A 26,627-nucleotide genomic window follows, 5' to 3' on the forward strand; every position below is an offset into this window, starting at 1 on the left:
TCAGGCTGTCTCTTGAGAATTTGTATTCAAAGCTGAAAAAACCCTTTCAGGCAGTCAGAACATGTGCAATGGTTACCATTATATGAAGCAATAATACTCCACTATAATTATAGTGGTAGGTGATACTTTCTGTGCTCAGCACAACCCTTTGGGTACATTTTCAGTACTTGCTTTCTTGTACTGAGGTACCTGCTATGTGATAAACACAATAAGGACCGTTGGGGACAGGATGTCCAACAGTGTGTAAATAAGGTGGACACAGAAAATAGTGTTTGCTAAATTAGTTCTTTGCATACTTGTAGTTGGTGAAGCAGTATGCTATGATATACTTTGTGTCTGATCTTTAACTGTTGTTAAATCCAGATTTTAAAAACAGCTAAGTGATGTATTCATAAATCAAACACAAAACCGAGTAGTAGTAGCATAGTTTGATGTGGGTGTTATTCCTAACTGAATAAAACTTGACTTGATAAACCACTAAAAATATGCTAATTTACAGGTAGTGAAACTAACGGAATTTTCATAGAAAATTACACAACAGAAAGACGGAGAAAGAAAATCTGAGTAAATTCATGTTATTTGATCCACTTTTTTCTTCCACAGAAATGTATGGAAAGAAAAATTCAGAGAGAAAAGACAAGGAGTTGAAAGACATATCAATGGGGACTTTGTTCAGAGAGAAGAACGGATGAAATTGGGCCATGGCATTGAGGGAAAAGTAAAGATGATGAGGACGCAGATGAATAAAGGTGATATGTCATAACCAAACATTAAGGCAGCAGACAGTGACACCACCCCTCCTCCCCCAGATGTCTCTATTGAGACGCTTAGGTTGTCTGAACTTGGTATGAAAGGAGCAAGCCTGATGAATAAGAGCAGATTTTGTCCTTAGCCCAATGCATCCTAGTCTAGACATTAGGATTATTATTTGCTCTTGAAGGTCAGTATTGTTGTTCTCACCGAAGTGATCTCTTAATGCTAGAAAGCACTCAGTCTTGTTTATGAGTCTGATCTTGTCTCCTACTTTGAGGTTTACAATAAGTCAACAACTTCTGATTTTTTGTGGTGGTTTTGGTAGGGTCAGAATTATTTTAAGCTTGAAAAACAGGAACGGTAAGCCATAGAAAAAAGGTTCTGTTGTCATCCCAGCTCATTGAATGCTGCTTGTCCCACCCCTCAATGTCACCTACTGATGCATACGTTAGAACCAACATTTTTAATTTAACCAAATATCCAGTATTATGAATACACATCTGAAATTTGTAACAAAGCAAACTGCTTGAAAATCAGTAAAAAAAAATTAAGCATACATACAATAGGAGATGTGGCCATCCTGTCCCAATATGGCGGCCTGTGTTGACGCACAAGATTAAACCAGGCGGTAATGGAGCAAACAAAATACAGACCGTGTTTTATTATATTGAGTGGTTGAAGTAAAGTCCATCACCTGAAGGCCAGGATAAATGGCTAAAACACTTGAAAAGATATTTTTATTTATTTTTTTGTTGAGCTGAATTTCATTGTCTTGCAAGCTGCAGCTACTGATAAAATGATAACCATCAGATGGATAAAGTAATAACTTTTCAAACTTTAGAAAATACTATGTCTCTAAAGGGCTTGTATATGTTATAAAATGTTTTACAATGTAATATGGTAAGTCTTAAGTTGTATCATTAAATGTGAATTAAATGCAAGTTATTGCAATAATTGATTATAGATATTGTGTAGTCAAGTAAAAATAGCTTAATAATTACACTATTGTGGACTCAATAGAGCATTAGGTTTTATAACATTTTTCTCTCCATTTTATCAGGTATGTAATACTCTAAATGGAAACTTGTTGATACAACAATATAATAAAATAATTAAAACTGCACAGATTCGTTTTCTTGTAATTTCACTGTTTCCACTGTCATCAAATCAATATAGGTGAATCTAACTATCAGTTATATTGACTCTATTAAACAAGATTACTCTATAAAAAATGATTTATTGTTATCAGTTTTATAGGTTATTTGTGAACGTGGTTGTGGCTGAATGGTAGGTGATTTGCACATTAATTAACAAGTGCTATGTCTGCCAGTGCGTTTTAAAAATGTTAGACTTGGTGAATCTTTTCTGTATGACTTTGTCTCTAGAAGCTGGGGAAAAATTTGAATATCTGGAAATGTTTAGAGGACAGACCATGCCAGTAAACATCACTAGAAACATGAATCCACTCCAGCTAATGATGCAGGAAAATAGATGGAATTTCTTAGGCTTTTGTATTCATCAAAATTATGCCTTTGAAGGTATTCCCACTTACATACATTGCCAGTGTTTTTGTTTTCTTGTGGCTCCTTTTCATTTTGCTCATTAAGTAGCTTGTTGGTGCACTGATGAATTGCTCTTAGATAAGACAGGTCCCTTCTTTCTAAGCAACAGACATCAGGGAATAAGTATTGAATGTAGATAGATGAACTCTTGTGAAAACACAGACACTAATAGATTCAGCTTTCCTTCCCTGCTCCTCCTTGGCCTGCCTCTTCATCCTAATCAGGCAATATCTTAAAAAGGTCAAGGTGTCAATATGCTCCACATATTAGACAATAACTGAAGCTACTGCCGAACAAATATAATGAAACTGCAACACTATGTTGGCATGCAGGCATCTATTTCTAGCAGAGTTGTGTTGTTGACTGGAATTAAGAGCCAGAGAGAGATGGAGAGAGAGTAAGTGGGCACATATAAACATATGGGTCCTTGAATGAAGAGTGCCTTCATAGCAACGCATATAAGAGAGTGAGGAAAAGGCATTTTCAACTAGACTTCGTAAAAGACACAGCTTGGGTAGAATTACCCTGCTGTTCAAATTGCATTCCCACAAAATGTCAGTCTCTGTGGCAGCAATGTCAGATTCTTGTTTTGTGTGGGTGTTTAAATGGCATCCAAGATGGAGGCATGTAGCTCTCAGATATTTGTATATATGAGTTTCTTTTTTCAAGAGGCTATAACAATCTTATTGAGTTGGTACACTTAAATTCCGTTGCTGCCACAAAACCCACTAAAGTAGGCAAACTTGAAACAGACTGTCACATCAATAACACTACAGCACCATGACATTTGGAGGCTGTTTTTATTTTAATTTAGCTCACAGAACCATGATTGTTTCTTTAATATGTGAAGCCATAGTAGAGGTACAAATCTAGGTTTATAACCATAGCAACAGGACTGCTGCTTGATTACCTGATAGAAACCTTCCTATGAGTTAAACCAACAATAAACAAACTTTAAAAAATAGATCCTGATTTTAACACATCCTGCCCTGTATTACTGCTGTAGGTGCCTTTATCTTGCATCTTGCATTTTATACACATATTAGATGTTAAGGACACAGCTGGCACATTGTTTCTTTCTATGTATGTGACTTGCATCTTGGAGGTTGAGATATTTAAATTCCCTTCAACCCTCAGGATGTGTTAAGATACGTTTTACGTTAAATGCCAATTAATCAATTCTGAGTAGCTTACCTTGTCTTTAACAGTATATGACATGTCTTAGACATGTAAGTCAATCAAAAACAACCTCAGACTCAAGAGGTTAGAAGGTATTGAATATTCTGTCTATTGTTCATATCTCTCAGCATCTCTATTGTTCTCCTAATCTTATTACATAATCACAAATGCTCTGGGCCCTGTTTCCCAGAGCCTTCGTAGCGCTACGTGTGTCGTAAGTTGTATTTTAAGGTCTCCCGGGCTGTTTCCCAGAGATGGGAAACAGCCTGTAAGCTTAAGGGAGACCTTAAGATGCAACTTACGACACATGTAGCGCTACGAAGGCTCTGAGAAACAGGGCCCTGGACAGTTAGGTTGTACTGTATGTGAACATACGCCCATATAATCAGCCTCTATCACAAAAAGAAATATGGTAGAGAAATTCATCAGATCCTCCCCTAATGGAAACCCAGTGGGTTTGCTCCATTTGTTCAAATGAAATTCTGGTGATAGTTATTTACATTTCTCCACCCACTGCAAGTGAAAATGCAAGTCTTTTGCTGCAAGAGAAAAATACAGACTGCCTTCTAATCAAGTGTATGTGGACATTAGCATCTACTTTCCCTCAAGTAACATTGCAGTAGTTGCCTTTTGTTATTATTTTACGGCATTAAAATCCCTTAAAGCTGAACATATAAAGGAACGTGCCAAAAAGAACCCTGGAGAGTAATGGTAAAGAGAGGACAGTATTTTTAGAAAGAGGCACATAGCCTTTCTTTCACCTCTATGCTTGGTTTGATTCTCTAATCAATTGATCAAACAGCGGCACTCGAGATGATGGAAGGCGGTGCTGATGAGCGCACTCAATTTTATCCTGCCATCATGAGGAAGCACGTCTGCAATTAAGATGGACAGATGGCAGAAAGAGAGGGGGATAGAGATGTAGAGACAAAGAAGGAGGCAGTGACAGGAGGCACTAAAACTGCTGTGTTTTTCGTGAGGCTCTCGGTCCCCCGGGAAGCTAAGAGGGCCTTGCAGACACCCGTTTTATCACTGAGCCTCATTACCGTTGACATCTACACTGAGGGACAAGAATGCAAAATGTCACAACACTTCAATTGCTGCCACATATTGGCTTCTTCAGAAGCGGTGTTGCTTTGGAAGACCTGCTTCTGTTCTATTTTTAAATGGCATGTCGATCCTTTGTTTTCCCAGTGTACGTTAAATTGCATCTCCAGTTTAGACATATTTATGCAGAGCAACTTTCCTGGTGTTGTACCAAGCACAGGTGATCTGTGAGATTTGACCAAACTCTCATATCCACATACAGGCAATTTATGTGTCAATTAAAAAAGAGATTAGTTGTCTGTGACATCATGTGTTGTTTTTCTGGTCCATGTCAGACTTTTCATACTCAAACCATGTACCACGCACAAAATAAGGGTTTATTTTAGGTACAAGCTCCCCATTTTGTCTTGACTGTTGTAGGGGTGGGCAGTGTATTTTTGTGAAAACACCAAAAGTCGTCCTTACAATATTGTTGCAATATTGATATTGTACAGTATTTGGTCAATTTCTTGACATTTAATTTTGTCCATTAGGGTTGGGTGATTGGACATATACAGTAAATTGTCCATGGACGATGGGCTGAATCCATCAGCCTTTCTTTTTCTTTTTATTTTTTTATGATTTTGGGGTGATACTTGTCATTACATCTACTAATGTAATGGTCTACAGAGTGACATCTGCTGTTCCAAGCACTCATCCAGTGGCACAGTACACACCCACTCAGCCAAACCATGAGTGTGCTGAGCTGAGTGAGGAGTGAGAGGTAAACAGGCTGGAGAGCTGGACTTGTTGCACTCCTTTCATGCAGTGAATTAAGGATTTCATTCGACCAGACCACAGTTGGTGATGGTTGGAAGAGTGAACAGAGTAAGAAACACAGTTTAGATTAATTTTACATGGTTTTCTGTCAAGTTTTGAATGAAGTGTGTTTTACTAGGCGTTAATGAGCCAATTAAACTCATCTTAGTTTGGTAAAAGAGAGAAACTTAAATCCAGAAGGTGTGTGGTTATGTTTCTTTGTTTAAAAAGGAAAACAGGTGTGAGATAATTTCATTTATTGATACTTTGTATTTTGTTAACAGGGCGTAGTGAATGTATGCATCGTATGTAACAGTGATTTTGCCACTTGCACACATCTCTCAGCTGAGACTCGAGGGGACAGGAGAAGGTGTGTGTGTGTCCAGCCGTCCATATCGCCCGGCCCTAGGTTGGAGTCCTTCTCCTGTTTGAATGAGCCTGTTGTTACGTTCACTCTCCTCCATGTTTGTTTGTATTTTCTTTCTGCCTGCATCTGTGTGTTGTTCAGATGATGAGAAATATTGCTGCAAAGAGTGATTTGTGACAAGTGATAAGTAGGAAAAAAATAAAATTGCTTAAGTCCAGAATGGTCACAGTTGTGCACAGGAGGACACCCATACCTACACAGTTCAGCTGGGCTCCTACTGAAGGAAACAACAAAAATCTAGTGAGTTGCAGTGAATTCCACCACACAGCTCCAAACATTCAAAGCTCTCACAAACCAAACATTTTACATTTCCATCTGGACTAAATCATAATGCACACTTTCATCTCATCCACACTCCTGTTGTCAACCATATAATGATTTCAAGGTATACCTCATTCAGATAGGGCCAGAAAATGCCCATATTTTCTTAACTCCCCCCATCACTGCTCAGTTTTTCTGCAGGTCAGGACAACACTCCTCCCTTCAGACATCCTCAGCAGTTTCTGTATGTTGTGCTGTCTCCTGTAAAAATGCTGCTTGATTTCATCATCAGTTCTGCTTTGCATTATTTTTTAGAGATGCACTGATATGGAATTTCAGGGCTGACAATGATAACTGATATGGCTGATACTGATTCAGTAACCTACAGTATTACTCCTACAAATGTAAAAATGTGAGGGCAATAAATAGAATCTTCCTAATACAACACCAATATTAGAAGAGTCTTCACCATCCCTAGAATAAAGAATCCCTTTAATTATTGTAATGTTGTTTGTAATAACCTAATCTTATTTTTTTAAATGTTGACTAAAGGACACCAGATTTTATCGTCATTTTGACAAAGGTGTAGAGCCTACAGAAATCATAAGAATAACTTTATGTTAGGGTTGGGCAATTGGACAAATATATTGTCCATTGACAATGGACTGAATCCATTGTCGGTTGTTTTTTTTTTTTTTTTTTTGACTGATTCTTGGGGCGACAGTTGTCATTTTATTTTGCTAATATAATGGTCTGCAGAGTGACAGCTTCTGCTCCACGCCACATTGTCATCTGGCAAGACTGTATACACACACTCAGCTGGACCATGAGGGCACTAATCTGGGTGAGGAGTGAGAGGTAAACAGCCTGCAGAGTTGGACTCTTTGCACTCTTTTCATGCAATTAATTAAGGATTTAATTCGACCAAACCAGTGTTGGTGATTGCTGGAAGAGTGGACAGACTAAGAAAGACTTTCAGGTTTAGGTGAGTTTTACATGGTTTTCTGTTGAGTCTGAATGAAGTGTGTTTAATGAGGAATTGATGAGCCAATTAAGCTCATCTTAGTTTGGTAAAAAAACAAAACAAGAAACTTAAATCCAGAAGGTGTACAGTTGTATTTCTCTGTTTAAAAAGGAAGATAAGTGTGAGAATATTTAATGTATTGACTCTTAGTGAGTTTATTTTGTTAACTGGGCATAGTGGATGTATGCAGTGTAGGTAACATCGACAAATTGCTGCTTGTGCACATCTCCCAGCTGAGACCTGAGAGGATGGGAGGAGGTGATATCGTCACCGGATGGGCTGAGGATGGTTGGATGGAACATTTTAATATATCGCCCAAGCCTACTTTATATGCTTTTGGACTAATGAATGTTTATTTAAAGGCCTTGTCTCTGTTGTTAAGAAGGCTACAAGTCTTGTACAATAAACACTTCTGTGGCATCATTCATCTTCTCCTCTCTCATCTTCTCTCTGCTGCTGATGTGACGAGACTAACTAACCACAGGCAGGTACCGCTGGGAAACAAACGAGGGGCTGGTTGGTCTCAGCCTCAAAGTATGTAAGAATTCAACACATTTTCAGATACAGGGCTAATTAGGCTGAAGTGTTACCTGCAATTAGGGTTCATTTGTAGCTTATTCAACTCTGTATGGCTCTGTAAAAAAGTGTTTCAGGGTTCTCCAAACTCTATAACGTAATATTAAAAACAGAGTATGATCTCACTAGTAAATGTAATGGCAAAATGTGAACAGTGTGGTTGGGCTGTAAGATTTGTGAATCATAATTTATGAACTTAGTTGAATCCAGAGCTAAAGGTAACTCAGACGTTTGTATACCAGGCAGACAGGACATAGTGGTTGTAGTGCTGTGCTTTGCCTCTCTGCACCCTACCTTGTGGTGAGTCCAGGACAAATTTCTTATCATGTGAAGACCTCTTTAGAATGGGGAGCTCAGTCCCACAAGCATGCACCAACACGGTCATGTAGAGAAGAGAAAGGCAAAAATAACATTTTAATTTTTCTACTTATTGGCCACGGATATAATTTTCATCCCTATTATTGTTGGGATGTATATAAAGTCTGCCCGGTATCAGCACTGTGTTATCCTGAAAACAAAAGCCCACTGTAATGAAAAAGCACACTTTGGAGTTAAGTGACTGCCTGTCTTATTGCTGTCCAGATTCTATTAACATGTTGCTCGGTTTAACTCATATTTAATGATCTACTCCTTCTAAAAGATTGCTAACTATTTCCAATGACTCATGAAGAGGTACTGTTTTACTAATTTGACAAACATTTGGCATGAATTTGAACTCAAATTATCGTGAAAGAAGCATACAAAACAGTTAGTCCGACTTGAAAATAGAAATTTCAAAGGGGGGCACTGCCACTGTGGTGCTGTTGTCAGAGAAGTGAGTATTTCAACTTAACAAGTTTCCTTGATTTCTGATTGTATATCATGGTTACGAAACAATGAAAAATAACTGACGGGCAAGCAAAACCTGCCTAGACATGCCCGATTGGGCAAGCACTGACTCGGATCAGTTTTTTAAATTATTATTGTGTTTGCTCTCTGGTTTCTGTTACTACGGAGCCCCGGACTGGCCAGTTACAGCATGCTACTGCCTCCATTGGCTGAGCATCTCTGCTAACGTGCAGACACAGACGTTCATTCAAACATCATGGCGGAAGGCTCGCAGACAAAGTTAGTTAAATTACCTTATGAGACAGAAAAGAGACGCAGAATGTTTCTCCCTTCATGGAAAGAAATATATCCGTGGGTGGAGTACGATGCTACAGTACCAGCTATGTACTGCACTGTCTGCAGAGAGTTCCCAGCACAGCATTAAACAGGTGTGGCATGCTGTGGCATGTTGGTGCATACAAACATAATAATACTAGAAATATAAATAAAGATTAAGGCAAGTACTGTCGGAAAAAACAACATAAATAAGAGAATACACAATAAAACACAAGAAAAAGCCACTGCATGTAAATGCCATACTCACAGTTATGACTGACAAATATATCAGAATTTCTCCTTGTGGTATCAGTTGTTTGACATCCTGATAAACACTCCAGCACAATATGGTCACACCTGCCATTTTGCTGTCTGTTGCCAAATGTATTTCCAATTAGCATGATTGAATTGATTCTGGGATCGGCTTTTCCAAAGGTCCTCTCGTTTGTCTGCTCTCTGTCTTTCTTTTCTTTGTCGATGTGTTTCCATCTGTTCACCTTTGTTTTTTGTCGTCGTCTTTCTCTGAACTCTGAAAGAGGAAAAGGCAAAGTAACGAATATTGTGCGAAAAGCTGCAGAAAGGGCTGTTTTTGTCTCACTCCTCCAAGCCTGTAATAACCACTTTTGTGTGTGCTCTCTGTTTGCAGGAGAAGGGGAAAGCAGACGGGAACATCGATCAATGTGAGTACACTTACTGTGTTCAAACCAAACAGCATTTTTCAAAATATGCCATGTTGTGCTCCATGACAATTTTTTTCTTCTGCTGTTATTCTGGCATACACTTTGATTTTGTGATTGCTGGGAAATGCTGCTGGGAAGTAATTCAAATCTAAATGGCTCCCATAAAATGGACTATGCAGCTTGTCATGGAGAAGACCTCTGACGATGATATAACTGTGACAGTCTGAAAAATACCACTTGGTCCTGCATTGTATTTATTGCTCTATTGTTCTCAGACAAAGTGTTAGTAAGCATTTCAGATTTTGATTTTGAAGTAATTTTACTTGTCAGTCACTGCATGCCAAGATGTAATCTACCAGCCAGTTGTGGGATTGGCAGGCGTCAGTTTGTTTATTCAGCTGCATTTGACACCATCTGAGAGCAAATAATAGTATAGTTTTTTCATTAATAGTATGAAACTCAACTCCACCATGTCCTGGCATCCTCCCACAACTCAACAGACAAAACGTGGAGGCGTCTGAAATCACTCATTCCAAGTGACAACCCTTCTAAGTTGAAAAATATATTTATCCGGTGAATAATTATTCAGCTGTCAGCCATCTTCAGTCCCCTGTCAGAAATGATAAAGTAATGTTTGTTTGGCTTGGGCCTCATGGGCTGTTTTACATTGCAGTGATTGCTCAGACAGTTGATGCCCTGTAAAGAAAATCATTCACATTCTTGACTCTGATCCACAAGTCTGGCTGCTGAGACTTTAGTGGAGGGCAGGAGCAGGGCATTGGACCACTAACCTGACGATTAATGGCTAATGGGCTCCACCGTCTGAGCTACAGCAGCTGTCACCAGCAGAATTTTGAAATAATTGAAAGTTTTGATACTACCATTCTGCCAAGTTGTAGTGTAAAGACAACCAATCAAGCAGTGTGTTTGCACTTGACATTTTGTAGTGACTTAGGCTCAGACATGTTGAAGTGTACCACTTTGTTTTCTCTGTGAGCAACCATATTTGTATAGTACCTAAGATCACACTGGGATTAAGTTGAAAACCTAGTGTTTGAATGCTTGATACATCTGCCATGTGTTTATTTTTATCCATCTCAGCTATTAATTTAAGACCATATAGAGTGTTTTCACAATGCAACATCAATATGGAGGTCATCCATGTTGGCGGTACTGACTGTAAACAACGCATCTGAACTCACCACTCACTTGTTTATATCCCAGTATCTCTGAAATGGCCACACGTCTAGGTTACTGACCAAACAGCGGCGTCAGTGCAAACAACAGAAGAGGGATTCAGTCCTTGGTTGGTGCATTTACATGTTGTTGAACAAAAGATGGCTCTCAACTGTTACATTTGCAATTTTTGTTTCACATCCTATGGTTTTTGCTCCTGGTGGCTTTTCCATCTTGCGATTCAATTGTTTGATAGTTCCAGAGGCTGGTTGAGCTGTTGTGAAAGTCTTTTTTTCCTCTGTGTTGGCTTAAGCATTCACATAAGTTTTTCTTGGCCCGCTGTTTTGTCTATTTTGCTGTATTGTAGTGTATGACAGGGAGATTGAGCAGTTTTTGTGTAAGTTACTGTAACATCAATATTTCCAGGGCTGACTGCTTCCTATTTGACAAGTGACTTCCTCTGTAAGCATTATGCCCATTATAATGTGTTGTCTTCATCTCCACAGTAAAGCGCTGCCTCTCTGCTTGCAGTGCAGAGTTTTCTGTGCCTGTTTCTGTTCGACCTAAGTATGACCCAGAGGATTTCTTTTCATGTTTATTATTATTCAGCATTAAGTGCAGCATGTTTTTTTTTTTTTTTTACCTGTGGATGTTTGGTAGTTGATTTCTCTTGACGACTGTATTATGGGAGAAATGTAGTTTTCTAAGTGATAATTGCTTTTCTAGGTATGTGTACTTTCCTTCTTATAATGCTGTTGAAGTAACTCACATCCTGATGGGAACACATCACACACTGTGAGGTGGTTTTGTGACAGGCGTTTCTACTGTACTCTTGTTACAGATGTTGCTGCTGACATATGTACATGTAGAAAAAAAAAGAAATATTGATGGGACAGGCTGATGAAAAGAAACACACAGATAGTTCTGCACCAGAAGCAAAAGGTGGAAAACTAAACGCATCTCTGTAAACTGCAAGCATATTGCAGTAGCTTCCTGAATGTGCAGCGACTTTCGTTCTACAGTGTGATATAAACATGGGTTGACAGAAAACATATTCAGTATGCAGTCACAGGAAGTTTATGGGAACACCCAGAAGAGGAAAACAATGGATTGAAGGTCATTGCTTTTGATTTACATACACTTTGCCCATGTAATTTTAATATTTGTCTCCAGACCTTAAGGTCCAAGTCGCAAAGTAATTTTGTTCTGGATTTGTGCACAGTTGCAATGCCCTGGTCAACTGGGGACTTTATATAGTGCTCCCTGTGAGGGATGTTTCGTGCAATTAACCCCTGTCGATCAAACAAAAAATGTAATTTAGACTTGTCAACCACTCTAAAGGTAAGAAAACACTCAGGACACTGTAAAAATTTAGCGTGTGTGTTTACATGTAAAGAGCGATTTAAAGATGTTAGTAACTGTAATCAACTACTCATTTGGCCTCATTCACTAACATGTGCGTAGAAATGTTGCTACTTCGCACATAAAATAAGTTCCCAGACAAAGTCACCATTTGATTCATGAAACATGCATACTGGTCCAGTTTGTTCTTACCACCATGTGTACCTCAGTGAATCAGAATCATTCTGAACGTCAGGCTCGTACCTGCTGTTTGCAATCTGCATATTGACACACCCCCTTTTCTCTGTATAAGGAACTATGTTGGGATAGGAAAGTGTCATGGAGGAAGCGGTGAAGTCGTAATAACTTCACATTCAGGCAGAATCAGGCATTACTGCGATGTGTAGGGGTGTTTATTTGTGTTTAGAGCTTAACCGCTGTGAAACAATCAGGAAATAATGTTTTATTTCTCTGATTTACCTGCTTTCTACCACCGCTAAGTGCCATCTCCTCTCCTCTCCTATTCAGTCTGTACTGCGGACACACCGCTGCACTGCCTGAGTCTGTGGAGGAGGACAGAAAAGACACTTTTGCGATTCATAATAAAAAACCCCTTGGGCTGCAAACCGTAGTGGTGCATGTTGTGTTGTATCCCAGGAGAAATGGACTGTGTCTCAGATGAAAAAGGAATAGTCTGATACTAAAACTAAAAACTAAAAAAAGACCAGAAATAAAATACGGAAACAGGTGGAGAAGAGGGAGCACCTGATCTGTCAGCCCAAGATCAGAGACTCACTGCAATTATTGGAAATATGAGTGGGATTAAAGAAAGATGAAGGTGAAAGTTAGAACATCCAGCAAGGACTTTCACCCAATGATGATGATGATAATAAATAATAACAATAATAAAAATCAATAATCTAGCACAATACATTCATAAAATGCAAAAACAAAATGCATAAACATAAAACATAAAAACATCTAATCATGACTTTTATGATAAAATCCTAAAAACAAGGAAGGGTTAGGGTTAGAATAAAATCAAGTAAATCAACTATAAAACACTTCCAAGACCTCTATTTAGGTTTTTTAATGAATGTAGTTTTGATATACTTTAAATTTAGTTAAAAGGTGTGTTTCAACATTTTCTAAGACAGCCAGGCTGTCATCATTTGTGCGGATGCATGGTCCAAGGCAGTTCTAAATTTGTTTGCAGAGTATGAACAAATTCAAGTAACAAAATGTTGATGAATCCCACTTTTGTGCGTAAAACGTTCGTACGCACAATTTAAGCACAAATCTGTGTGTACACACTTTGTGAATGAGGCCCATTGTGTGCATCGATTGATAATAAGATACAAAACACGTTTATCTATTTTTTAATCTAATTTTAAGTTATATTTGAAAAATCCTAGTGTCACTTTAGTTATGTGAAACATAAGTTCATGAAGTACAAACAAGTTAAACAAATATAATAATAACACAATAAGGCTCTCGCTTAAAGCAAACAAATGGCTCCACCAAGTGAAACAACAACAATGTCAGTTACTGGAACTGCCATGTCTTGACTAACAAGGCCAAACAAATTAAATTGTGAGAAAACCCTGAGAACTGGTACACAGAACATACAGTGTCAGTTAATACATTTTTATTGGTCAAATTCTTCTTCTAAGACAGTGATTTAATGATTAATCATTAACTGCTGTGAATGTGAGGGTTTGTCTAAATGTGGAAACCACTCTGTACAACCATTCATCTACTGATGACCATTGAACAACCGTAATTAGGGCTTAGGTGCCTTTCTCTAGAGGCCCTTGATTGCTGTCTAGGGTGGAGAGCGTTTCATTTTCTATCACCATTTAGATTTTTTTCTCAACACTGAACCAGCAACTTACAGGGTCTTATTCTCTTCTCACACTTAATGCCCTGCTTACTGATGTGAGTCAATACAATGGACAAGATGATAACGGGACATGACAGTCACTTCTTTACATCATCACTTTGTTTGACTGTGTTAATGACATGTATGGTGAATGTGTTAGAGGCGTCATCATGGAGCAGCAATAAATGCTTCTTGTCATACTGTGACGTCGAGATCAGTTAGAAGTTCAGCGCCAAATGAATAAATTCATTTTATCAGGTTTAGAATATAAGAGCCAAATTATTCCCCAACAACTGATATAAAGGGAAAAGGTGGGTCTTGCTTGTGTGAACTTCCATAGTATGACTGACTTGCCTGCCAGTCAGCCTGTTTTGCTAACCACAGCACATTTGCTAATGATGTAGAGATAAAAGTTGTCTAAGTGGAACTATGTGCATCTATCCACATATCATGTAGGCTGTGTGGTTCTGCGTGTACTTGACTGTAACCCCAGTACTGTCAATGTTTGGCACCAATACACAAACCATTACAGCCATTACATAGTATTTATTGATATCCACTATAGCCATGTCAGAGCCCACAGACCAATCACAGACCAGTATATAGTAAAGCTGCAGTCTTTTCTTAAAGTCAAGGTCAGTGTATTATGTAAAAACATCTAAAGTATTTTAAATTTCCCCAAACATCTACTTTGCTTAGTCCAAAAAAAATCATTCTGTGAATCTATTCTTCATTTAAACCGATTTTTACAGGTTATAATATATTGTCTGTTTGTTTAGTGTGTGAGCTGTAGTTTTAAATATACATGTGGAGTGCAGTATATAACGTGCTGATTCATGTGTAGTATTTGTTGTCCCTGTCTGTGGTATCATTTATTCTCTGTCATGTCATGTGTGAACATGTTTGTGTTTTCCTCTTTTTGTGTGGATGACAGCATCAGTACCAAGATAAGGTTTATCACTTAGTGAGAGGCTCTGCAGCACTCTGACAGAATGTACTTGTATTAACAAAATAAAAAGTATTCACACCTGGGGAATCAGCAAGCTGTGGTGCTATATCACTATAATGCCTGGCATTCAGTTTGAAGTCCTCCTTACCCCAAACCTGAGCAGGTTTTATCACCTAGCATCAATCTGTTAACATGTGATACTGTCTTTAGACTGTGGTAGATGCTGCTTTGTATTTGGGGTTTGGAAACATTTGGAATCTTGTCATGGCACTGTGATCAGCCTGTAGTTTGATAGGCTTTCATAGTGTTTAACTTTTATATCTCTGCGCTGGCCAGGAGGTATTGTGGTTTCAAGTTATCAGTCCATCCACCATCTTCAAATTTGGTGCAAACATCCACTTGTACTCAAGGATAAACCAGTTATATTCTGGTGGTCAAAGTTCAAGGACACTGTGACCTCACACCTATCCCATTCCTGTGAATGCAATATCTCAGAAACGCCTGGAATTTCATTACATCTGGCACAAACGTCAACTTATACTCAAGGATGAACTGATTAGATTTTGGGGGTCAAAGCTCAATGTCACTGTGATCTCAAAGAACGCAAGAATTTATAAACTAATTTTGACAATGTTTCACATGAATGTCAAATAGTATAAAATGATCAGGTGTTGAACTTTGATATCCAAAAGGTCAAGTCTTCACCACATATATTATACAGACATGGATTTAAACTGGAACTTGACCAGTTGGCATAGGCATACATCCACAAGGTGGTAATTCTAGTGCTTCCATAGAAGGATTTTGCTTTCGGCTGATGCTCTGTCTGCTAACATAGTTAAATAACTTAATGTTTTTTGGAGCTGGGAGCCTCCCGGTGTAGCCAAAGTTGTGAATGTTTTCCTGTGAGAAACTTAAGTCGTCAAAGACATTCAAAAATACTAAGTCTACATTACTGATGGCATCTACTGGGTACCTTCCATTTTAACTTTAAACACAGTTGAAACGCTGAACTGGTATCTCACCTGAAAGGATTCCAACAGCAGGCGGGACGTGCGATGGATGTTAAAAAACAGTTTTGTATAAAGGGAGAAAGCATCTGGTGACTTGAAAGCAGAGTGATGCACAGTGCTCAACTGCTTGTGACTCCATGTCAAGCCTTTCAGCTGGCAGTGAGGGCGTAACTTACCATGGTGATGAGGAGTATAGATATAAAACACTAGTTGTGACATGTAATAATGACTCGCCATTTATATCTGATGAGGAGACCAAATATGATGATGATAGCAGCCTTTCCTCAGGTTCGCAAATATGATCATATTTCTGCAAAGGAACTGCTGAAGTTTGAAGCTGTAGTTTTATTTATTTTGCTGTCATTAGAACTATAATTATTATTTAATGATAAGTTTTTGTTGTTGGGTTAGATTTTTATTTATAAAACACAAATAGAAGTCATGTGAGGTACGGTGGTTAGTGAAGGACAGGTGAAAATCTCCACCAGTTGACAGTAATATGTCTGTCCTGTCATTTGAGGACGGATGCTTCATTACTTTTTACCCCACTTATTGTGTGCTGATTTACCTCTTGAGACTAATTATCCACTGCCTTTTTGTATGCTAAACTAGATCCACTGTCAAAATCAGGAAATTGCATTTCGTTTTCTTGTTTTGCTCTCCTTTTCCTTGGATGATGATCAGTGTCGCTCTTTGGGAGTGTATATTTTCACTGCCATTGGCTGGTTGCTTCTCCCACTTTGGATTTGTCTTTCCAAATCTTGGAAAATCATTTATTTCAGTTTACCTTCTCTCTTCTCCAGATTTTCTTTCTTCATGTGTTTATTTTTTAGTCTACTTCAAGTAAATACCTCTTTATTTTTTCCTCTTATTTTCACTCATCTTCTTCCTCATCCTTTCTTCTAGGCTCCTCATGTTGAGACCATGACATTAATCAAATTGGCCCAGTTTTACCCCTGGAACGCAGATGCTGCTAGTGAAAATGGCTTAAATGCAAACATTGCATATGAGGGTTTTAAGCTATCTCAGACAGATGTTCCCTGCATGTGACATTTTACTGGCTGGTGTTGCAATGCCATCCCTGGTCTAAATGTCACAGTCTGGAAAATATGCAGTCATTGTCATAGGGTCCTCCTTTTTTCACAGTGCATTATTGTTGTCAGTGGGATCCATATGGAAAAATTGAATATTGCCCATTTATCTTCCAAGGGAATGGTGATTAATTTGGCCTTGAGTGCTTAATTTATGAACCTTTGCGGAGGCCTAATCAGAGTTTGTTACCGTCACAAATTAAACAATGGGAAGAGGCAAAGCAAGTTAAGCAGTCCTGTGGTTCATTTAGATTGTAATTGCGTGAGAATTAGATGGGACAAGGTTGACAGAGAGACTCTCTAATAAGCAGCAAATGACTGGGGAGGAAGCTGGGGAGGAGGAAAAGGCAAGGAGAGAAGAAAGTGGAGGAAGCTCAGAAAAGCGGGGGTGGGAGGTTAGCTTGAAAGTCATCTCCCGCCTCGATTACTCAAAGAAGCTGTTTTCATTGTGTTTTGTTTAAAATGCTGTGACATAATTCCTGTCTGCTTCACTGTCATTACAAAACAGTATGTTTATACTATATATAACTTTATAGGGCTAACTGAAATTATCAGATGGTTGTGCCATCTTGCAATAGTCAGACAGTCTTTGTCAGAAGTTGAACCTGTGAGAAAGAGATTAAAAAATTAGCTTTGAAGTAGGGCTGGGGCCATATGTAACATTCTCTGAACTGGCTATCATCAGCCTGTCAGGAGAGGAAATATTCACACATATTTTCTGTTTCCTTTTGTGTTCAGGTTTCTTCCCTTTACAAAAATTGGAAAAAAACATAATTCAAACTACACAGTAAAACAAAATAAAACTCACCGAAAACGGTCTTGGTCAGTATTTCCACTTTTCTAACAATTGCCAACTCTGGTTTGGTTGAAATAATTAATAATTGACCATGTTACATGTGAGAATATTCTTTCCCTGCAGGCTGTTTTCCTCTCACTTGTCCTCCAGCTCAGTGGGTGTTTACTGTGCAGCTGAATGAAGGTGTGTTGCTGAGCAGTGGCTGTCACTTGTGCAGGCTATTAAATAAGTTAAATAACATGATGAAAATCTTCTCAAAAAATCGACCAGCTATGGACTCGGCCAAACACTGTTGGCCAGTATATCTGTCTAATTGGCCAGCCCAGCTTTGAAGGGACATGGAGAAGAGAAAGCAGAAGCTAGAGACATTACATATAAAACAAAAGGAGGAGATGAGAGAAAAATATCATCAGTTGATAAAACACATGAAAAGAACAAACAGGAGTGGATGGAAAACATAGAAAGGAAGGGGAGGTAACTTTGCTTCAGCCATATTAATCAGTGATATTATTTATTTTAATATTTGAGAATACAAAATTGTATTTGGGGTCATTTCCCAAAAGTCAATATACCTGAACCAACTGTATTTTGATTTTACTTATCTACCTACTGTATACAGTATCATATTGTCCTTGACCAATCCCAAATAGTTGCTTTCACTGTGTGGGCACACTGACTAACAACACCCTGTTGAGAAATATCTGATGCCTCTACAGTCAAATTGTTTCCCACCTGATCTGTCGCATGATAAAAGAGAAGAAGAATAGGCGGGAGGGTGTACGGTGGCGATTGAAGGGGTGATGGACACTGACAGTGCATAGTACAAAACACACTTGTTGTATGAGGTGCCAAAAAGGCTTGATGTTGCTAATTTTTTTTTCCTGTGCTGAAAGTTTCCCCTGCTGCCTCTGTGTAGATTTCCAAGGTTGTAGATTTACCTACTGTGTCTCAGGTAGAAAATGTGAAAAGACAAGCTTGTCAGTTTGCTCTGACAATAAATTTGCTATAAGCAATTAATGAATGGCTTGCCAAGTAAGTATGTGAGAAATTCTTGCAGACGTAATGAAGACAGCTGGAAATGTTGATAAATGTTCTTGTGAGGAAAACGGTTAAAGCTTATATAACAGAAGAATAAAAAGTTACAATGCACTGAAAAATATAACAAATAGGCACATTTGTAATACAAATTTATAAAATAAGCTGTCCAGATGGTTGATGAATTCTAGTACAAAATAACACAATATTTCTTAATAAGATATTGTTCCTAACATTAATTTGGAAAATCGAACAACAAAATGAATGTCTTCATTGTTACTTTGCGCTGATGGCACTGCTAAAATCACAATAAAATATATTTTATTTTGTCCACTGAACAATGCTAAACTTCGAGAAAAGTTAAGTTGGCAATTTTGCACATTATCTACAACTGGTATTTTAAGTTACTCAAACTAAAGACAACTAGAAAGGTTTTATACATGATGTATATATAATCTGAAAAAAAAAAAAAAACGGTTGCTCCGCTTGCTCTCAAGGTGCTACTTCATAATTTTTACAAGGTTTGCAGGTTTTAGAAACTGTAGGTGGAGGTATGATGAGGAAACGTGATTACAGAGCAGGTGTATAGTTGGAGAAGTGATAGAGTTTGAAGGATGATATTGTATAATGCATGGGAGGGTGGGTGGAATGCTATCACCTCTAACTGTATTCAAGGTTGAGAAAGAAATCATTAAATCACTACGTGAGAAAAAAAGCCCACCTACATTTGCATTTTCTCTTTCATGGATGTTTCACTTGCAGAGGCAACGTAAATTAAAAGAACAATGCTAGAATGTAAGTTAGGCTTTTACAGTCTACTGTGGGTCTAAATGTTAACTTTAATCGATTAATAGACACATGTTTTGCTGTCTCTCTGAGATTCTTAATCAGTTTGAACATGCTATTGTTAATACGTATCAAAGACCTTTGTGCTTATACATGTTCTCTACTATGTATTCACACTTCGTACACACAAGGTATTGAATCACAACCGGTATAGGGAGCTCTCATATGTAAGATACTGTCAAATGTAGATTACTTTCCCAGGGATATCCTGCATAATTAGAATGTGCAAAAAGAATAAATTTTCACAGCTGAACGTTGTAAATCACTATCTCAGTCACATCATAAATCTCTGTGAAATGTGATTTCATTAAGCTGCAGAGCAATAAAGATTACCATGCGAAAAGTTCATTGAGGACTTAATCAAAATAGTAAAATGAAACAGGCTTTTCTAAAATCAGGCCCACCTTTTATAGACGTGGTTACAAAATTAGTATATCTTCAAATAAAGTTATGATTTGCATCATAAATTTCACAATTTTCACATCGTCATGAACCTGAATTTGATCGGCCAGGAATTATGGCTCATTTCTTTTCTGATCTAATTCACAGGCAGCCAGAGTTTCACACCATGATAATTTTTGCCAAAAATGTCTGAAAGTCAAAGACAAAGGGGATTGTAGCAGCAGTGTAAGCTCCGTGTTGAGTTTGCCTGCAGATACTGCTGAAGGGCTTGAGGAGGGCACACACCTCTCCAGGGACCGAGAGGGACTGACAGTGGCACTCTGAATAACACTTTACTCTGACTGGGACAAGCTGCACCAGTGGGGCTACTTGGACATGCACACCAACACACACACACACATGCTGGAGTGCAGACCATAAACAGACAGAGGTTATGTAGAGGAAGACATAGGATGCTAGAGGAAGTATCAGGCAAAGGTAGACCTTTATTTAGAGCTATGAGAGTATCCACAAAGCTTTCTTTTGATCTTTAATGAGCTTGAGATATATCACTCCATTATAATACTTCCCTATTTGGCACAGCTAATGTGACAGCTATTTACATACCTCCTAAAGAGAGAGAATAAAAAAGATGGCAGATGTTCCACAGGCTGATGTTTCACCAAAAACTCTGACCCACTTTTTTTTTTACACTTTTCTATCTCTACCTGCAGTGTTCTGTTCTTGTGAACATGGGTCGTCAGTCATTGTGTGCCCTTATAGCATTTCCCTGTACTGCCAGCAGCTGGTCCTGCTAAGTTCTTAATCTCATGTAGATAGGGCTGACACAAATGACTATTCACAATTATTTATTAATTTAATTAAGTGATTAATCCTTTGGTCTCTAAAAATGTCAGAAAATGTGTAAAATAAAGTTTTTAAGTTTCCTTCAGCCCACGGTGACATTAGCAATTGCTTATTTTGTCCAACTGAATTAATTTTCTGTTTATCAATTAATTATCTAATCTTTTAAGTACTACTAATTGCACTCGTGTTCAAAATCCCTTTCAAATTAAATATTTATTAGGTGTCTCCATTATTAATACTGGGGTTTTTCTTCATAGAAAATAATGAAATTACTGTATTTATCATTTTGTGTAATCCAATTACTGTAATTATCTGTGATTCTGCTTATGCTGTACGTATGGAGGTCAACTCCTGGATGATACCAGCTGCTGCTGTGTGACTGCAAGCATCACCGCAAACCCTTCAGATCCATTCTTTACCTTCATCCCCCTGATTTTTACTGCCTTACCCATCAACAGCAGACGGCTTTATGAGCTGAGAACAAAAATGATTGCTTTTGAATTCAGATTATATGCCTCTGCGCTCAGCTCTTTCTTTTCCGTTTCTCTGCTCCTGCCCTCTTCCCTACCTCGAACACACATACACATACAAATGCATTGGGCTGCACACACAACCACACATTCACATTTATATATACAGTACATATGTGCCCGCTGGAGTTTGAGAATAAGTTATTGTGATTTGGATCTCAACCAGCAAGGTCTTCAGTAGCACTTTGCAGAGGACACGGTGTATTTGCATAACCCCCAGGGTAGTGGAAATATTAATAAGCCACTGTCAGGTCACATTTCCTTGACTCTGTAAACACATTCACTCTTAAATACTTTCATATATCTCAGGTGTCATCAGTGTCGTTCTTGAGTTTGTACTGTTTTTATTTTGACTGGGTAGGCTGTGGCTAGGGAGGTAGAACAGTTCATCCACTAATCAGAAGGTCGGTGATTTGATCCCTGGCATGTTGGGAAAGATACTGGAGCCCACATTGCTTGTGAATGTGCGTGTGTGAGTGGGTGAATGTGATTTGTAGCTGTAAAGTGCTTTGAGTGGTTGACAGACTATAAAAGCATATTACAAAATGCAGTCCATTTGCCAAAATATTTGAGTGTATGCTGTTAATTTGCCAAGTGTTTCTTATTTCTTCTTAATGTAGTTGAATTTTGTTGTAGCTGCAGACTGGTTCAGCCTTTTTGTCATTTTAGGAAAATATTTAGGAAAACAATTTTGGTCAAATTTAATATTTTTATCTGAGGGCATGCAACCTAGGATTGTGTCCAATTCCAACTACCCCAAAATAATTGATTGGATCCTTTTTAAAGGTGGCATAAAATGCTATCAGTGCTGCCAAACAGGCATTATTGCCAACACCTTAGGCAAGCAGAAGAGATGGCCCTCTGTCCTGAAATCTCAAATTGGATCAGAGACAGCTGAGCTTACAATTACAAAAGATGCGAAGGTGCCCATCCTGATGGATTACTCTCTATAGCTGAAGTACCCAATTTGCACTTGCATTTAAAGATAGAAAGGCTATTTACTTGTGAATTTATTTATTTATTTAAGGAGTTGTTTTTAACACAGCATTATTAGCATACATTCCTTAGTTAAAAAAAAAAAAAAAAAAGGAACACCTTTGCTCTTCTGTTGCATTACCCTCTAAACAGTATAAACCTGAACCTAATTGAGCGGTATGGTAGCTCCAGCAAGGACTGCATGTGTTTGCCACCATGTAGTGGACTAGTTCACAGACAGTGGGTCATCTGAGGAGACAGTCGCTGCCAGACAGAAAGTAAATGAAAAATTGATTGTTCAACCAGGATGCTCAGGGGAAGGGCAACACTTACTGCAAATAACCGTTTACCACTCCGTGCATATATGTGCACTTAAAGCGATAGTTAACCCAAAAATGAAATTTCACTCAGTATCTACTCACCCCTGTGCTGATGTGAGGATGGATGAAGATCTCCAGATCGCAAAACAATCCCAGAACTTCAGTGGAAAACAGCGTTGCAGCTGAATCCAATACAATTGAAGTGAATGGTGACCACTTTTAAAATTTAAAAAAACAACACAAAATGTCTCCATATTGCTTGTGTGGTGTAATCCAAGTGTCTGTAAGCCACGACATTAAAATTTGACCCAAAAAGATGCCATTTACACCATGTTTTTAACCTAAATATATACTGTAGCCTCTCAGACCTGATCGTTGTGCACACGCCTGAAGCGGGCACACATGCTCTAGGCCAAGCGGCGCGGCACGAGATACACGAGATCTAGCAATACCTTCACATCTGGGTTTACATGCTACCTGCAAGCGACTCAGACAACAGAGAGAGGTCTGCTCAGAAATAGTGACTTGTTATGCGTACAGTTGTTTCAACAAAGAAGAAAATGTGCAAGGACTTCGACATAGAAGAGGAACATCATTTCTTTGCTGCAGCCGTGCCGCTTGGGTGAGACTTTGTGTACCTGCTACAGGTGTGTGCATGCGGATCAGGTCTGAGAGGCTACAGTTGACATTAAGGCTAAAAACATGGTGTAAATTGTGTTTTTTTGGGTCAAATTTTAATGTTGCGGCTTACGGACACTTGGTTTACACCACATTAGCAGTATGGAGACATTTTGTGTTTTTTTTGTGTGTGTGTTCTTTTTTTACATTTTAAAAGTGGTCACCATTAACTTCAATTGTACTGGATTTGGCTGCAACACTGTTTTCCGCTGAAGCTCCAGGAGTGTTTTGTGAACTGGAGATCTTCACCCATCCTCACATCAGCACAAGGGTGAGTAGATATTGAGTGGAATTTCATTTTTGGGTGAACTATTGCTTTAAGTAACCAGTTTACAGCTGACTTTCTGCAGTTACCTAAATTAGAGATTATTACACACAACAAAGCATCCTCATATTCAAAATAATTATATCCAAAGTATAACTCAAAAAGATGCCTCAAAAAAACATACTTAACATTTGAATGTGTGCTAAATGCAAGCACATTCATGCTGTAAGAAAAAGCTGTAATCTCATTTGAGAGCATGTCCATTCATGTTGCAGCCTGCCCTTCACACACACACACACACACACACACACACACACACACACACACACACACACACACACACACACACACACTAATATAAATGCATCCAAAATATGTTTGTCAGTAGTGGAGAAATCTGATTACTGAGCTGCTGCATGTATACGTGGGTCCACAGTAGTCAGATTACCATAGTGCATGTAAATGCGTTTTACAGTGTGTTGAAATATGCCCTTCAGAAATAACAGGCATGGCTAAATTCAGACTTGTAATAGCACTAAGTGTGATTTTTCGCAGCATCCTGTTCTTATTTTTGATTTTTAAATTACTCCTGATATTTAGCATTTAAGCCACAATCACAGAGATCACATTCAACCCTCCCTCGAGCCTCAGCTTTTATTTATAGTGCCCTCTTCTCTCCCATCAGGTGAACAATTTCAGCGCACAGCCACACATAAATCACATTTGTTTTCTGACCTCTTGAGCAGGGTCACTGAATCAGTCCCATGTGCATTTGCTCCAGTGTGTAGACTCTCTTTGGATTGTTGCTGTGCAAATGTCTGTGCAATCTGGACCTCACTTGCAGCGTCGCTCTGCTCAGTTGTTGTTTCTGCAGTTTTTCTGTGATTTCGCCCTCTTTAACATCTGGAAAACTGTTCAGTCTGTAGTAGTGACTTTATTGTGACCCAAAAGTGCAGTGATGGTCTCAGGTCTGGATGTGACCCAATACATTTCATATACTGGTTTACCTGAAAAAGCATAAATAGTCTTGAGTTGAGTCTTTGTGATTCCCGTTCCCATTTTTAATGAGTGCAGTTCTTAGTTCTGAGCTATAGGGGTGCCCCCAACTTTAAGGTATTTAATGACGTGACAACTCCATCTGCTGAAGAAGGCAACAAGATTTGACTGAAAGCTTAAAAATTACAGAGTGAGTAGACTTTGTGATCACACGAGCAAGATTCAACCTGGCTGGGCAAATGGGTCAGAAATATACTTACCAGAAGTAAACAAAGTCACCAGTAGAACTAGTAATAAGTACTTACTTCAGCATTTATGTTTTGTACAAGCACCAGCAAGACTCCAGAGGAGAGGTTGAGGACTCTTAGCTGCCATACGAGTGAGATGTAGTTGGCTCCTGTAATGGAAACTTCATGTGAAGAACAACCCCTTTTTATCTGCCTTGCTCTCAAACAATACATTCTCTAATGGCACCCAGCTTAACTTGGGACACTTTAAACCCTTGTTTGTGCTTCTGCTCATAAATGGGGCTGAGCAATATATCAATATTATGTTGATATTGTGATATGAGACTAGACATCATCTTAGATTTTGGATATCGTTATAATCATGATATGGTCCAAGTGTTGTCTTTTTCTGGTTTTAAAGGCTGCATATCCACATTACTGAGGATTATTTATCTGAAATCTCATTGTGTTCATTTTGAGGAAGTGCCAATGTCATATCACCCAGCCCTAAGTACTTTTTATGTTGTTGAGTAGTTTAATCTTCAGCAATGCATCATATTCTATAAGATCATTGTATTTTGTGCTGTTTTAGAGTCTACAGTAAGGTATTTTAGAGAAAACATGTATATCGAAATATACTGTATATTGTACATTGTGGAAGAGACTAAAAAATATAGAGATTTATAAACCATATCGCCCAGCCCTAATCACAAACTTTGTCTTTACCCTCCGCCATTTTCTTACAAGTGCCCAATCGTTACTGTGCATGTGCAGTACTAAACAGACATGAGAAGCAGGCGTCTTAAATTTTTGTAACACTTGCACAAGTGAGTTGCTAGATTTACTAGCCCATTGTGGCATTGTATTTACAGTGGACAAAGAGGCATTGTTGATTGTTGATTTAGCCTTAAATATCAGCAAATATTGTGCAGAGAGACTGCAAGAACAACATGAAAAGAAACATGTAGCAGCAAAAGTGTGTCAGATTTTCTGGAAGACCTATTGGTGCGGGGTGTTTTCATATTGTGCTTTTCAGCAGTTTGTGAGAGAAGGTATCAGTGTATTTGAAATGCATGATTTGTCAATGTGGAAGAAAGACCTTCAAATGAAAAAACTGAATTTGAGATACTCGGGCGTAGGCCAGAAAGCTTGGGGCTTAGATGAAATAAATGAGACAACATTAAAAGCAGTGAGTCAGTAAAGAACCCAGACAACGATCACACCAGTGCATCTCGCCAGGATGGAGTGAGATGAAAATGAATCAAATGGGCTTTGAGTAGAATTTAAAAAAGGTTTTAATATGGCATTTGTATTTCCTACATAATTTTCCTAAATATGACAAGCAATTACCATTGTCCGGGTTTTGGCAGCCTGAGCGAGCGGGCTCTGCCAGGATTCTGGCTTTGAGGGTGTGCTTTTAGAATTCAATATGCAATTTGAGATTTCTCAGAAGCTCTTTGTCCATATCCACTCCTTTTTTGTCAGCGACAAGACAGCACATAAAAGCACTGCAGTTGCTGTGACAGACAATGTGATCTCAACAAACTACTGTATATCCATATCCCACAGAGGAGAGTCTCCAGAAATAACCTCAGACTCACACGGTGGTGTGTGATCATTGTCATAGCATATATACAGGAATCTATTTTAAAAATTTGTTATGATCCCTGAAGCCTTTTGAAATGCATGAAGATTAATGAGAATCCTATCGTGGATGTAATTTAAAAACAAGTCAGTGAGGAAACGGCACCCGTGGCTAGGCAGGTGGGTTGCTTGTTCTCAGAAATATTTGCCACTTTCTTTGGAATT

At 38.5% G+C, this 26,627-nt stretch overlaps 1 protein-coding gene across 1 annotated transcript in view; it reads left to right on the forward strand.

The window, feature by feature from the left end:
* Positions 1 to 26,627, forward strand: part of LOC146319323 (follistatin-related protein 4-like) — a 129,129-nt gene that overhangs the window by 44,346 nt on the left and 58,156 nt on the right. The window contains exon 3 of the mRNA XM_084729934.1: positions 9,417 to 9,450. Within this exon, the coding sequence (XP_084586060.1) occupies positions 9,417 to 9,450 (34 nt within the window). The remainder of the gene's footprint in view (positions 1 to 9,416; positions 9,451 to 26,627) is intronic.

This window comes from Lutjanus erythropterus, chromosome 11 (genome assembly GCF_056507025.1).
Source record: "Lutjanus erythropterus isolate fLutEry1 chromosome 11, fLutEry1.hap2, whole genome shotgun sequence".
Classification (NCBI taxonomy): Eukaryota; Metazoa; Chordata; class Actinopteri; order Lutjaniformes; family Lutjanidae; genus Lutjanus; species Lutjanus erythropterus.